Source organism: Prionailurus viverrinus, chromosome A1 (assembly GCF_022837055.1).
Source record: "Prionailurus viverrinus isolate Anna chromosome A1, UM_Priviv_1.0, whole genome shotgun sequence".
Lineage (NCBI taxonomy): Eukaryota > Metazoa > Chordata > Mammalia > Carnivora > Felidae > Prionailurus > Prionailurus viverrinus.
Window position 1 is genome coordinate 110,355,952 of NC_062561.1, and position 16,288 is coordinate 110,372,239.

Genomic DNA, 16,288 nt, shown 5'->3' on the forward strand with positions numbered 1-16,288 from the left:
AGATGTAATAAATGAATTCAGTAAGATCACAGGATACAAAATCAATACACAGAAATCTGTTGCATTTCTATACATTAATAATGAAGTCGCAGGAAGAGAAATTAAGAAAACAATTCCATTTACGGTTGCACCAAAAATAATAAAATACCTAGGAATAAATTTAACCAAGGAGATGAAAGACATGTACTCTGAAAACTACAAAACACTGAGGAAAGACAACACCAACAAATGGTAAGATATTCCATGATCACGGATTCAGAGAACAAATACTGTTGAAATATCCATACTATCCAAAGCAATCTATAAATTGAATGCAATCCCTATCAAAATACTGATAGCATTTTTCACAGAACTAAAACAAATAATCCTAAAATTTGTATGGAACTACAAAAGACCCAAACAGCCACAACAATCTTGAAAAAGAACAAAACTAGAGGTATCACAACCCCAGGTTTCAAGATACACTACAAAGCTGTAGTAATCAAGACAGTGTGGCACTGGCACAAAAAAAGGCACATAGGTCAATGGAACAGAATAAAGAACCCAGAAATAAACCCATGATTATATGGTTAATTAATCTACAATGAAGGATCCAAGAATATGCAACGGGAAAAAAGTCTCATCAACAAATGGTGCTGGCAAAACTGGACAGCTACATGCAAAAGAATGAAATTGGACCACTTTCACACCAATTCTGTGTATTTTAAATAAACTCAAAATGGATTAAAGCCCTAAATGTGAGACCTGAAACCATAAAAACCCAAGAAGAGAACACAGGCAGTAATATCCCTGACTCTGTCAGTCACAACATTTTTCTAGATATGTCTCCTAAGGCAAGGGCAACAAAAGTAAAAATAAACTACTAGGACTATATCAAAATAAAAAACTGCAAAGCAGAGGAAGCAATCAACAAAACAAAAAGACAACCTACTGAATGGGAGAAGATATCTGCAAATGACATATCTAATAAGGGGTTAGTATCCAAAATATACAAAAAACTTATACAACTCAACACCAAAAAGCAAATAATCCAATTAAAAAATGGACAAAAGACAGGAACATACATTTCTTCAAAGAAGACATACAGATAGCCCACAGACACATGAAAAGATGCTCAACATCATTCATCATCAGTAAAATGCAAACCAAAACCACAATGAGATATCATCTCACGCCTGTCAGAATGGCTAAAATCCAAAACACAAGAGTTAAGATGGCAGAGAATGAGGGGGACCAGGATTGCCTTCATCCCTCAAACACAGCAGTACTGAGGTCAGAACACTTGGAACACACACGAAATCAGTCTGTGGAGTGACAGAAAAATCTCCACAGGTAGATGGAGACAACTTGGCGGGACAGATGTGCGTATATGCGAAATGGGGGAGATAAAACAACGTGGGCATGGAGGGGAGGGATCCCCCTGAGTGGAGAGAAAAAGGGAGAGAAAGAGAAGCTGTGGATTGCAGTACGGTTAGGACAAGAGAAAAACCTCTCCAGACTAGGGACTGGGGAAAGAGAAATACAGAGAGCACCAGTTTTACTTTGCAAACAGCCTTAGGAGCTAAAAATCGGAGGTTTCAAAACACTTTCTCCAGACTGAGCTGCCGCCATGTGTGTGTATGCCTGGGGTAGACAGGAGCCAGTCCCAGGGGTGGTAGTGAAAAACACAAGAAACACATGGTGAGGATATGGAGAAAAGGGAACTCTTGTGTACTGTTGGTGGGAATGCAAACTGGTGCAGCGACTATGGGAAGAATATGAAGGTTCCTCAAAAAATTAAAAAAAGAACTACCCTACGATTCAGTAACCACACTACTGGGTATTTACCCAAAGAGTACAAAAACATTAATTCAAAAAGATACACCCACTCCTATGTATACTGCAGCATTACTTCCAACAGCCAAATCATGGAAGCGGCCCAAGTATCCATCAATAGATGAATGGATAAAGAACAGATGGTATATACATACAATGGAATATTACAAACCATAAAAAAGAATGAAATCTTGCCATGTGAACAACATGGCTGGATCTAGAGAGTATAATGGTAATAAAGTCAGTCAGAGAAAGATAAAATACCATATGATTTCACTCATATTTGTAATTTAAGAAAACAAATGAACAAAGAAGGGACAGACAAAAAAACCCCAGACTCTTAAATATGGAGAACAGATACTTACTAGAGGTGGGACGGGTAGGAGGATGGGTGAAATAGGTGAAAGGGATTAAGAGTAGACTTATCATAATGAGCACTGAGTAATGTAAAGAATTGTTGAATTACTATATGGTATGTCTGAAACTAATATAATCCTATGTTAATTATACTGGAATTAAGAAAAAAATTTAGGGGTGCGTGGGTGGCTCAGTCAGTTGAGCATCCCACTTTGTCTCAGGTCGTGATCTCATGGCTCGTGCGTTCAAGCCCCACGTCAGACTCTTGTGTTGAAAGCTTGGAGCCTGGAGCCAGCTTCCGATTCTGTGTCTCCCTCTCTCACTCTGTCCCTCCCCTGCTTGTGTACTCCCTCTTTCAAAAATAAATATAAACACTTTTTAAACAAATAAACTAAAATTAAAATTTAAAAAATTTAAAGAGAAACATTTGAGGGTAACTGATTTATTAACTGTACTATGATGATGGTTTCACAGGTTTACATGTAAGTCAAAATATCAAATTTAAATTTAAAATATGTGCTGTATATTGATATCGTTAATCCTTAAAAAAGTCATTTAACATACTCAGCTGTTTAAAATGTAAGAAATTGGGGCGCCTGGGTGGCGCAGTCGGTTAAGCGTCCGACTTCAGCCAGGTCACGATCTCGCGGTCCGTGAGTTCGAGCCCCGCGTCGGGCTCTGGGCTGATGGCTCAGAGCCTGGAGCCTGTTTCCGATTCTGTGTCTCCCTCTCTCTCTGCCCCTCCCCCGTTCATGCTCTGTCTCTCTCTGTCCCAAAAATAAATAAATGTTGAAAAAAAAAAAAAAAAAAAAAAAAAAAAAGAAATAATAATGTATTGTGAAGTTTATAACATATAGCTAAGCAACATGTATTATAAAAGCAGAAAGAATAAAAAAGAGGGAAATGAAGTTAAACTGTTGCAAGGCAACTAACCCGTATGTGAAATGACATACTGTTTTAAAATAATTGTGTATGATGTTGTAAGCCCTTGAGCAACCACACACACACATATACACAGGTCTAGAGAACTCACACTTCCCTGATTTCAAAATTTACTACACAACTATAATAATCAAGACAGTGTGACACTGCCATAAGAACAGACAAATCAGTGAAAAAGAACGCAAGAGTACACAAAAATCCCTCACATTTATGGTCAATTTATTTTCCATAGGGTGCCAACGTGATTCAATGGGCAAAGAACAGTCTTCTCAACAAATGGTGCAGGGACAACTGGATACGCACATGCAAAATTATGAAGTTGGACACTTATCTCACACCAAATATAAAAATTAACTCAAAATGATCAAAAACCTAAATATAAGAGGTAAAACTATAAATTCATATAAGAAAATACAGATGTCAATCTTCATTACTTTGAACTGTGCACTGGTTTCTTAGGACATCAAAAACACAAAAACAACAAAAGATAAACTGGACTTCATCAAAATTAAAAGATTTTTGGGCTTTAAAAAACACCATCAAGATAGCAAAAAAGACAACCCACAGAATGGGAGAACATTTTTGCAAATCATACATCTGACAAGGGACTACACTCTAAGATCTAGAAAAAACTCCGATGAATAATAAAAAGACAACCCAATTTAAAAATCAGCAAAATATGGGACACCTGGGTGGCTCAGTCGGTTAAGAGTCCAACTTCACTCAGGTCATGATCTCACAGTTCAAGAGTTCGAGCCCTGCATTGTGCTCTGTGCTGACAGCTCAGAGCCTGGAGCATGCTTCAGATTCTGTGTCTCTGTCTCTCTCTGCACCTCCCCCACTTGCACTCTTTCTCTCAAAAATAAATAAACATTAAAAATCAGCAAAATATCTAACAGATATCTCTCCAGATAAGATACACAAAGTCCCTAGAAGCCCATAGAAAGATTCTCAACATCACTAGCCATCAGGGAAATTAATATCAAAACCACAAGGACAAACCACTTCACACCCACTTAAAATAGCTAGAAGGGTAATAACAACTTGGCCAGGATTTGAAGAAACTGTAAGGCTCATACACTGCTGGTGGAAATATAAAATGTAGCAACCACTTTGAAAAAACATGAGGTAGTTCCTCAAAAGATTAAACACGGTTACAATATAACCCAGCAATTCTACTCCTAGGTATATAAAACCAAGTGAAAACAACTGAACACATATGTCTACACAAGCATTTCTACACTCACGTTTATAGCAGCAATTTTCATATGGAACAAAATAATGATATATAGCATAAACAAATCATGCCAGATGTAAAAATATCTGGTAATAAAAGACCACATATTGTATACTTCAATTTATATGAAATGTCTAGAGGCAAATGAATAGAGAAATAATGTAGAGTAGTGACTGCTTTGGGGTTAGGGTATGAGACTGGAGGATACAGAAGGGTAACTGCTAAGTAGTATAGGGTTTCTTTTGGTGGTGATGAAAATGTTCTAAAATAATTGTGGTTATAGTTACATAACTATGAATATACTAAGAACCAGTTAACTGTATGTTTTAAATGAATTAACTGTATGGTATGTATGTTATGTACCTTAATAAAACTGTCACCTAAAAAAAAATTATGAATGGACTTGCATTCATAAGCCAGAACTGTGAAATTAAGTTCAAAGTCTTTTGATAAACTCAAGCTTTAATTTTACAATTAAAAAAAAGTATACCTATTAAATAATTCAAGATATAATATTAAAAATAATTATTCAATCCAAAAGAACCTCAAAAAAAGAACAAAGAAAGAATTGTTGGGACAAATGGAAAACAAATAGCAAATAGTACATTTAACATTGTCAGGTACATTTAAACCCTACCATAAAAACAAAAAACAAAACAAAAAAAACCCTACAATATCAATATCAATTACTACATTAAAAGGAAATGGTTTAAACACTCCAAGATTAAATGCTAGAGACCGGCAAACTAAAAAACCAAGACCCAAAATTATATGCTGACTATAAGAAACTCACTTCAGGGGCGCCTGGGTAGCTCAGTCAGTCAAGCATCCGACTCTTGATTTCAGCTCAGGTCATAATCTCACGATTCAGGAGATGGAGCCTTACACTGCTATCAGCACAGAGCCCGCCTGGGATTCTTTCTCCCTCTTTCTCTCTCTCTCTCTGCCCCTCCCCTGCACATACACACTTGTGTGTGCACGCACTCTCTCTCAAAATAAACATTTAAGAAAGTCATTTAAATATGAAGCCACCAATAGATTAAAAATAAAAGAATAGAAAACATTAAACCTTGTCAATAGTAAATTAAAAGAAAGCATGAATGGCTATATGAATCTCAGACAAAGTAGACTTCAGAACAAGTATTAATACCAGATATAAAAACCAACACCTCATGATGGAAAAAAAAAAAGGGGGAGGGGTCAAATTATCAGAAAGATATAGCAATCCTAAATGTGTACATACCTAATAAACAAAGCTTCAAAACACATGAACCCAAAATGGATACAACTCAAAGAGGAAACAGAAAAATCCATAAATACAGGTGCAGATGTCAACACTCTCCTTTCATTACTTGATAGAATAGAAAGTGAGTAAAAATGCAGACGACTAATCACTCTCAACTAACTTGATCTGATATATACAGAACATATTCTATATAGTATACATAATGGTCACCAAGAAAGATCATATAATGGCCATAAAACATTTAATAAATTTTTAAAAATTGGTATAATATAGCATATATTCTCTAACAAGAACATAAATAAGTTAGAAAATTAGTAACAAAGGGTATGTGGAAAATCCTCAAATATTTGAAAATAAAACCACATGCTTCTAAATAACCCATGGATCAAGGAAGAAGTCACACAGGAATAAAGAAATATTATGCAATGAATGATAATATAAACAATATAACACAATTTGTGACATACACCTAAAGTAGGGCTCAGAGGTAAACTGTAGTTTTAGAGAAAACAAGAAAGGTTTTACAATCTACTATCTAAGCCTTCATCTGAAAAAGTTAAAAGTACTCCTGGAACCAGTATTGTACTGTATGTTACCTAACTGTAATTTAAATTAAAAAAGAAAATAAAATAAAAAAAGAAGTCAAAAGTAAATGAAACTCACAATAAGTAGAATGAAGACAAGGAATAAGCAAAGAAATAGAAAACTGAAAAAAGTAAACTATGGTTCTTGGAAATGATCAGTAAAACTCATAAACCTAGCTAGTCTAATCAAGGAAAATGAAAAAAAGAGAGAAAATGCAAATCACCAATAAAGGGAAAAAATGACCACTAGATATCCTAGAGGCATTAAGAGAATATTTATATTATTTACAAATAACTCTATGTCAACAAATTTGAGTACTTAGAGGAAACGGAAATTATAAAATTGACACAAGGAACAGAACATCTGAATAGGTCTTACATCTAATACAAATTTTGAAATTATAATTTAATACCTTCCAATAAAGACCACTATGGGCCCAGATGGCATCGCTGTTGAAGTGTATTAAAACATTCAAGGAAGAATTAATACTAAATTCCACAAACCAGTTCAGAATATAAAGATGAAGAGAACTTTTCCCTGTTCCTTTTAAAGAGCCAGCACTCCCAGATACCAAAATCAAATACAGACATTAAAGAAAACTACAAATAACACTCCCTACCTAGCTGGGCCACCCCCCCCCCCCAAACACACCCCCACCGCCACGGCAAAAGATTTGAACTGGTACTTCCAAAAGAATAGTCAATAAGCTCATAAAAAGAGGTTCAACATCATTAGTCATCAGGGAAATTACAAACTAAAACTAGTAGGAGATACCTCTGTGTGCCCAGGAAAATGGCTAAAACTCAATAGACAATACCAAATGCACACAAGGATGCAGAACAAATCAAACTATCATATACTACTGAGGGATGCGAGTGGGGTGAAGTAAAAGTGTGATACAATCACCTTGGAAAATATTAGGTTAGTATCAACTTAATATGAACTCAGCATATGACTCAGCAATTTGACTTTTTACCATATATCCCAGTATTTACCCTAGAAAAGAGAAAACTTAAGTCCACACAAAGACTTGTAAGTCACTATTTATAGATACTCTATTCTTAATAGCACAAATCTGGAAAAGACCCAAATGTTCATCAACAGGTAAATGGATACACAATTTCTGGTATTTTCATACAACACAAATAAAAAGAAACTCAGGGATAAAAAAGAACAAATTACTGATATGTTCACGAACATGGACAAATTCCAAAAATACATGCTGAACAAAAGAAGGCAAACATATATGCAAAAGAAATACACACTGCATGGCTTCCATTTATGTGAAATTCTAGAAAAAGCAAAACTTATCTGTAGCGACATGAAACATATCAGTAATTGTGAGGGCCAGTGGTAGGGGTGAAGCAGATTGCAAAGAAATGTGAGGGGACTCGGCAGTGATGGAAATGTTCTAATTATTCAAAACTGCAATTACGTTAAAATAAAAAATGAGGGTGTGCTTATGATCCCGGGAAAGGAGAAAGCTTCTTTAATAAGACATTAAAAAATAAAAGCTTCGTGAAAGAGAAAATTCTACATTTTCATCAAAATTAACATCTTCCGGACCACAATACTTAAAAAGACTCTAACTGGGAGATACATTTACAGCATATAGAAGAAATTATTAAATCCAGAATTCACAAAACAATAAACACAAAAAGAAATCCTCCTAAAATATTTTAAGTGAAGGATGCAAGCCAAAGAGCAGAGGAAACAGGTAAATTCATCCACACAGAAATCACATGGATGACAAATGTGTAAAGAGATGGACCCCATGAGTAATCTTGGAAACGGAATACCATCTTGCACTCAAAAGACTGGTGCTTAAAATAACAAATGGTGATGTGCATGTGAGGAATAATAGGGAATACAAGTGATAGTACTGACTGGTACAACTGATATGGAGGGAATTTAAGAATATGTATTAAATATATAATCAATAATTCTACTTCTTACTTTTGACCCAAAAAAAACCTCATGCACACAAGAAGGCATGAAAAAGATACCCACTAAAGCAATGTTTATAGAAATGAAAACTTGGCAACAACTTAGATACCAAAGTAAAATAATTCAACTAAGATACATTTATACCATGGATACAAATAAAAGAAGTAAAATACCTCTATATGTAATATATTATCAGTATACAATAAAGATACATAATAACATGGAAAGGTCTTTCAGACCTGTTGCTGATTAAAAATATAGAACAATAAACTGGTGCAGAAATAAAGTACATGAGAAAGTGCTTACATGTAATGATCACATACAGATGTATGTAAATGCATATGAAAAGACTTGCAAAGGTATGTATGAAAGTAGTTCCGGTAAGATGGAGGAGGCAAAATTGGGGAAAGCTATTAACAGGGGTCCTGATCAAACTTCCACAAGGAAAATATATTCTTTTATTGTTCGTGTAAATATAAATTAATGTAAAAAAAAAAAAAAGCATATCTGCTGATTGTAGATGAGCTTGGAACTGTTGTCTGAGGAACCTCCATCCATAGCACATATTTACAGTTGCCACGTCCAATTTGGAAAGGAGTTCCTCAGACAGTCTGAGAAGCCTTAATGCCTGCAGCTTAGAATACCATAACAGTTTCCAACAAACTTTGATGCCTTTTAATTCTCTTCCCAATTGCCTCCAAAGCTTTTTCAAGAACTTCTTAATCCAAGTCGCTCTTGATTCCGTTATCTTGTTTTATTTTCTTCATAGCAATTATCACTATCTGAACTTATGTATTTATTCACTTATTTATTGTCTGTCTCCCACTAGAATGGGAATGGCAAGACAATTTTGAATTCATATGATTTTAGTGAAGCCATTGAGAGTTTTCTAACAGAATCAAAGACACATGTTATTTACTTACCTTAGTTGGAAAAGGAAATTTGGAAGGTTCTGTTTTGCATGGTGTATGAATAGCCGTTAGAGGGGGAGGCCATGAATGCGTCATCTCCTGAAATGTAATTATTACAGTTTGTTTTCAACCAGTTCAAGGATAAAAGTTACATAGCTAAAAACCAGATTTATATTATAAATGCTGGTTTCATGGTAGCTCCTCCAAAAGTATACATATTTGATCGGTAAGTATTAATTAAGCACAATTGTGTGCAAAGCACTATGGGGGCAGGAAACAGTAAGATAAATAATATACACTCCCTGGCTTCAAGAAGTTTGGAGTTAGGATGCCGAAACCTGTGAAATGTTACAGAAATCAGCCTGTGATCAAACACAAGGCACACAGTACAATGCTACTGAGGAAGAGCCGGCTGTGAGAGCTGTGACGGGGGTAATAATAAGAAAAGGAGGTAACACTGTGTGCCTGTAATGGGCCACCTACTGTGCCGTTTTACCTGTCTGTTCCTCATTTAGTACTCACAATGATATTAGGAGGTAGATACTGTTATTACCCTGACTCTGCGTAGGATGAAACTGAAGCACAGAAATTGTCCACTAAAAGTCACACACGTAGTAAGTAATGGACACACAGTTGCACCCTAGGAAGTCTGGCTGCAGAACCTATTAATTGATAGGAAGTTTTGGTCAGGTGGAGGAAATCAGAAGAGAGATATCAAAAGCACATGAAAAGGAAGACAGACAAGCAAGGCCATAAGTATGATTTCGCTCAATGCCTTCTGTTTAATCATATGCCAACTATGTTCAAGTGGAGATTTGGATAAGATCACAATGTATATGTTAGAAGAGCAGGGGAAAGAGAGATAATCAGATTTAGAATAAGGAGGGAGTGTTTTATTTCTGGCATATAGCTCAAAGTAAGCCATGAGATAGACTGAGAAAATACAATAAATTAAAAGTGGTACAATTTTTAGGAATTTACTCTGTAGCTATACCCACATAGTTAGGTAAAAATACATGTTCAAGGGGCCTATGCTTAAAAAATGGAAACAACCTACATATCCAACAGCACAGAAATAATTACCAGACAGTCATACAATGGAACACCAAGCAGACAGTAAAATGAATAATTTTAACTACTGATATGAAATCATGTCCACAATATATTGTTAAGTGATAAATACAAATCATAGTCTATGTGCTAGTAAATGCTCATATGTGAAAAAAAATCTCTGGCTACCTGTGGGCAACAGAATGACAGGAGGAGGAAGGGACATGGGCATGTGATACAGTCTATACTACCTGAACCTCATAAAACAGCCACCTGCACTGTAATTGCTCTTTATCTTCTTACAACGCTTTATTTTTCAATGGCATTTCATGTTCTCAAATAATATTACATAGTTGATTATTTCCAATATCCTACTCTAGAACACCAATTCAAAGGGTGCAATACTATCATTATTATCACCACTGTATCCGAAGGGCTTGATAATGGCAGGTGCTCAATTAGTAAGCCTTGAATTAATCTTTTTTTATTTTACAATAAACATGTATCATTTTTAGATTAAAACGTTTTTTCTTTAAGTTCGTGATGGAGTTCCCAGAAACAGGAGGACTACAAATATCAAGAAAACATGAAGGCAGTCAGGACCAGAAGTTCCTTACACACTGCATACAGGGAAAGGAAGCAGAAACTCATGCACTCTAGGTTTTCAGTGTGCATTTTACACTTCAAATACCAAAGTACTCTCAACAGAAAATCTATGTAACTCCATCATTAAATGTCAGAGCACCTATTAAACCCAAGGCCATGTGCCAAGCCCTGTATATACAAAATGTATAATAAATGGTCAGTAACATCAAAGAGTAATTAAATATAAGAAATCTAAGATTCTTCCAGGTATTATATCATGCATTTTTGAGGATGCAAGAGAAAAGATAAATGCTGTTAAACTTTTTATATACATGGCAACTGAAAAATGCACACTATGTGAGATTCAAAGGAAAGACTTATTTTTGTGATCTGATGGGTCTGACATAGGGGAAAGAAGGATTTCACTGGGATTCTAAGAAAAAAATAGAATCTATATATGACTGAAGACTAAGGAGAAACATATTTCAACAAGTTTACTTTAAAAAGGTAAAAGAGCAAGTAAGTACATGCCTTAGTGAAACCAATTTGGCAAAAGTGGTGAATCAATAGCGAAAGAGGTTAGAACCGGCCTATAGAAGGTCTAGAATGTTGAAGCTGGACACTATTCTTTCTATGGGGCTTAGAGACTCACTGAAAACTTCTAAAAAGGAAATTAACTTATGAAGACAATGGATTAAAGAGAGAATCTGGTACCAATATAGATGACAGAGGAGAAGGGAGACTCAAGGCAGAAAGGCAAAGCAAGGACTGTATATTGCAATTTTTGAAGCTCAAGGTGGCAGAAATGGAAATAAAGGAATGGTATTTCCAAGGAGTATTCAAAGCGTACATGTAGTTTTGTGATTAAACAGAAAATGAGAGAAAATGAAGATTTTACACTTATAAGCACATGAGAATGGTAGTACCACTAATAGAAGGAAGTCTAATAAATCTGCCTTTAGACATGATGAATCTAAAAAAAAACAGGGAGAAATGCAAATGGACACACAGCTACGAGGCAAGGAAGAGACATAAACCACAACCCAAGGAAGGCTAAGCAGGAGATAAAGACTGAACTGCTAATAGTTGAAGCCATTAACAATACAGGAAAATTAAGACAGAGCAAAAAGAAAAGGAGAAGCTAGAAAAAAGGACCCATATTTAAAAGATAAAAAGGGCACCTGGGTGACTCAGTCGGTGGAGCATCCAAGTCTTGATTTTGGCTCACGTCATGATCCCAGGGTTGTGGAATCGAGCCCCATGTCAGGCTCCATGCTAAGGATTCATTCTCTCTCTCTCTCTCTCTCTCTCCCTCTCTCCCTCTCTCCCTCTCTCCCTCTCTCCCTCCTCCCCAGACCCCCTTTCCCACTCTCTCTCTAAAATAAAAAAAATTTTTAATTTTTAATTTAAAAAATAAAAGAAGAGAAGACACAAAGGTTTCCAAAAGGCAGAGAATGAGACAAGGGTGGAAGGAAATAAAAACAGTGAAGCATAGTAACAGTCAAGGGAAGGAAGAATCAGGTTTCCAGAAGTAAAAAATAAAAATTCTTTAAAACAGCAGAAACAGCAGAGAACTCAAATGAAAGCCCCAGTGAAGGGGAAGATAATGACCTTAGACAAACAGGTTCAGCAGAATGATAGAAGTATATCAAAGACTGCAGTGGGCTGAAGAAAGGAAGGAGAGAATAAAGTGGAGGCAGCAAAGCAAGTAGTCTTTCATAAGTATCCACAGTGAAATGCACGTATAGACACAAAAACTCAGGAGCTTATGCAAAAAGTACAAGTAATATGTAACTTAACAGTTTTTCTCTATTGAGCCAAAAGCAATCACTGTCACTCATTAATTTCCTGGACTTTCTCTTTTTCCGACAGACAACTTTTTCTTTTCCCAAAAGAGGAATACACATTTTGGTCACGTGTCACTTTTAAACATATTCCACTCAACACTCAAAATGAGCAATATTCAGAGGTCTTTCATTGTAGGATTTGACCAGTATGTACAGAAGAATTACAAAGCAAGTATTTTCAATGAAATGTTTTGACTGGTAATTACTGAGTTTTTTAGCACTTAAATTAACTGATCAGCCTTAGAAAGTGCAATTATATTTGCTTTCTTCCTCTTTTCAAGGCAAAGTATTAAACCTGGAATTTGCTTTACTTAAAAATGAAAAACAAAACCAGTTCTTTGAGGGCAGACAGTAAACAAACCAAATGATTCAGAAACTAAGTATGAAAATAAGCAAAATAGAGTCAACTACTTTTTAAGGACATAATGAGGTTACACATGTAAGCAATTTCCTGCTTCACATCCTTTGAGAAATATTGGGGAGAAGAGAGAAAAAGATAGCAGAGCATCATAAATAAAAAAGACTGAAACTATAAAAAAAAAAAAAAAATCAACAACTTACTTTAAGAATTTCATCCACACAGCTCACATCACCAGAAGCAGATGCCTTAAGAGGAAAAGAAACACACATTAAATTTGGAGTCATTTATTATTAGATTTGTATCATTTTTGTACAGATTTAACAATATTGCTAGAAAGTGAATTAAATTTAAAGACATATTTATTGATCCCACTACTCTAAATCACCACACTAATTAGAACCTTTGGACAAAGTTCCTTTAATGTCAGTTTTTCAAACTCTAAAAAATTTTAATCATCAACTTACAGGATGTAAAGAACTTTGTATTTTTCAGAAGTTTTAAAAAGTCCTATCTTTCTTAGATTAGAAATAAATTTTTAAATGTTATTTTTCAGGTGAGAAACTTATCAAAAATTTAAAGTTTATTTATATACAAAATATTCCAAGATACTGAAATGTATCATTTCAAACCAAATAAAACCAATATTACTGAAAGAATACTTGTCTGGGACAGAATGGACATTTTATATAGCTTTTCATAAATTATGGAAAAGTTGTTTATTCTAAAGCACAATCAGGAATTAGAGAGCTAGAGTGTGAACTCAAATCCACCTCCAAGGATCATGTCATCTGAAGAAAGAACAACCACTTCACTGTTCTCTTGCAAGCAGTGATTAGATGACACATGCCATGAACAACAGTTTCCCAAGTCCATAGGAAAAATGTTTCAATGTTCTCAAAATGGCACCTTACCTATCCTTGATCCCTTCAACCACGTTTTAAGCTATAAACTATGACTTTCAGTTACTGACACTACTTTTGAAAATTTTATTTTAAAATTTACATTAAAAGATAAAACTTCTATTTCACAATGAATGCTCAATTTCTTTGGTTATTCTGATACTTGGTATACAGTTATAATGCTGTAAATTTCAAACCACCACTATGAATTTAGAGCAGCTGCCTCAAACCTTTAAGTTTAACCAGAGAAAAGATCATAGAAACCAAACCACACAACATTACCAACTGGATGGATCCTCAAAAATCTTAACATTCCCTACAATGAACCACTGCCCACATCTCATTCATGAGTCACAATGAGAAAACAAGTTAATTTTTTTAAATACAATATGTATTATTTCATACAATCAAAAGGAGGAAATCTAAGGTATTGATCTCCTAGATCGTGCTTTTATTCTGTAACTGTTATTTGAATATTTCAAAATAGTGAATGGCATTTTCTCTACTGCCCAAGAGGGGAAGTTAACAGGTCTGTGGATCCATTTTAGAGTCAATGACGAGCCTTTTTTTAAACTTATTTACACCTTCTCATTAAAACAGAGAGGGGCGCCTGGGTGGTTCAGTCAGTTAAGTGTCTAATTCTTGATTTTGGCTCAGGTCACAATCTCATTGTTCCTGAGACTGACCCCACATTGGGCTCTGTGCTAACAGCGCAATGTCTGCTTGGCATTCTCTCTCTCTCTCTCTCTCTCTCTCTCTCTCTCTCTCTCCCTCTCTCTGTTCCTCTCCCGCTCATACTCTCTCTCTCTCAAAATAAATAAACATTAAAAAAAAACCCAACAACAACAGAGAGACAAACTGCTTCACAGAATCGTAACAGTAAAAGCTCTAGGGGCACCTAGGTGATTCAGTCAGTTCAGTATCTGATTCTTGATTTCAGCTCAGGTCATGATCTCTCGGTTCATGGGATCAAGCCCTGCAATGGGCTCTGGGCTAACAGCATGGACCCTGCTTGGGATTCTCTCTCCCTCACTTGCTCCCTCTCTCAAATAAACATTTAAAAAATAAATAGAAGTTTTAAATGTGTGACTTACATCCAATGGTTGCGAAGGTATTTTCAGCTTGGTAAGATGTGCTTTGCTACTGGGCTTCAGTTCGGTCATGCTGTTGCCATGGGATTGACTACTGTAGTGCTCAGAGGACAGCTTTGGTTCCATGGACTCCTGTCCATCCATGGGCCGCACATAGGCAGTGGGTTTCTGTAACATTGAACTGGACTTTGACATCAATGAAGGTGGGAAAGACTGATTTGAATGTTGCCCACTTGAAAAAGGTACACGGGAAGGAGAATCCCAGTTTGCATCAGGGTCCCGAGGTGATTTGGAACGCTGATGTTCCTTGCTATGGTGATCATTCCCATGAGATCTGGAATGACTGGAGCTTAATGAAGATACAGCCTGGGGTTTTCCAGGGCTGGAAGAGCGTGATTTGGAGTGTTCCGATCCATGCTGGCTTTTTTTCCGACTGCTGCTCCCACTACTGCTGTATGAGTCACGGTCGTGCCTCTGGCCACTACTATTAGTGCCACCACTGCCACCTGCACTGGTCCGCTGGCTACTATGTCCACTCTGCAAGCCGGAGGACCGTTTCTGAGACTGAGAAGTACTGGGAGCAGGTCCTACTGGAGTCCATTTGCTACTCTGATGAGAAGTCCCATGTCTCTGTTCGAAGAAATTAGGATTCGATTTTTCATCTGCTGTTGGTGGTACTGTAGGCTTGGGAATTGCAACAAGCTTTGGTATAGATCTGTCTCCTATGAAATCCTTCATTTCATCGTAATTTCCAAGCATACTCTGAATACGACTTGATAGCTTATCTTCTTTGCTAGTCTACAAAAAAATTGCAAAATAAAATTATATAATTAGCATAACCAGAAATAAAAGATGCTTCTAAATGGACTTTCCAAACTTCAAATGCAAAGGGATTTTTCAAAGAGAAACCTCATGTCATACCTTAAGGTTAACATCTCAAAAGCAAACTCCAAACATATAATATTTATAGTGACAAAAAAAAAAAAACACACTGAAAGTGAAAAACATTCATGCTAAAACACAAATATTCTAAAGGACATTGAGATATAGCAGCACTCTCAACAATAGCCAAATTATGGAAAGAGCCTAAATGTCCATCAACTGATGAACAGATAAAGAAATTGTGGTTTATATACACAATGGAGAAACAACGTGGCAACGAGAAAGAATGAAATACGGCCCTTTGTAGCAACATGGATGGAACTGGAGAGTGTGATGCTAAGTGAAATAAGCCATACAGAGAAAGACAGATACCATATGGTTTCACTCTTATGTGGATCCTGAGAAACTTAACAGAAACCCATGGGGGAGGGGAAGGGAAAAAAAAAAAAAGAAGTTGGAGTGGGAGGAAGCCAAAGCATAAGAGACTCTTAAAAACTGAGAACAAACTGAGGGTTGATGGGGGGTGGGAGGGG

The 16,288-nt window shown here is 36.0% G+C and overlaps 1 protein-coding gene across 5 annotated transcripts in view; it reads right to left on the reverse strand.

Moving 5' to 3' along the window:
- Window positions 1-16,288, reverse strand: part of AFF4 (ALF transcription elongation factor 4) — a 96,687-nt gene that overhangs the window by 43,547 nt on the left and 36,852 nt on the right. For 4 of the 5 annotated variants that reach the window (XM_047834457.1, XM_047834536.1, XM_047834670.1 and 1 more), the window contains 3 exons: window positions 14,877-15,671; window positions 13,084-13,128; window positions 9,053-9,139 (listed from right to left, as the gene is read on the reverse strand). In XM_047834457.1, coding sequence (XP_047690413.1) covers window positions 9,053-9,139; window positions 13,084-13,128; window positions 14,877-15,671 — 927 coding nt within the window. The remainder of the gene's footprint in view (window positions 1-9,052; window positions 9,140-13,083; window positions 13,129-14,876; window positions 15,672-16,288) is intronic. The other variant, XM_047834751.1, reaches the window with a different exon arrangement.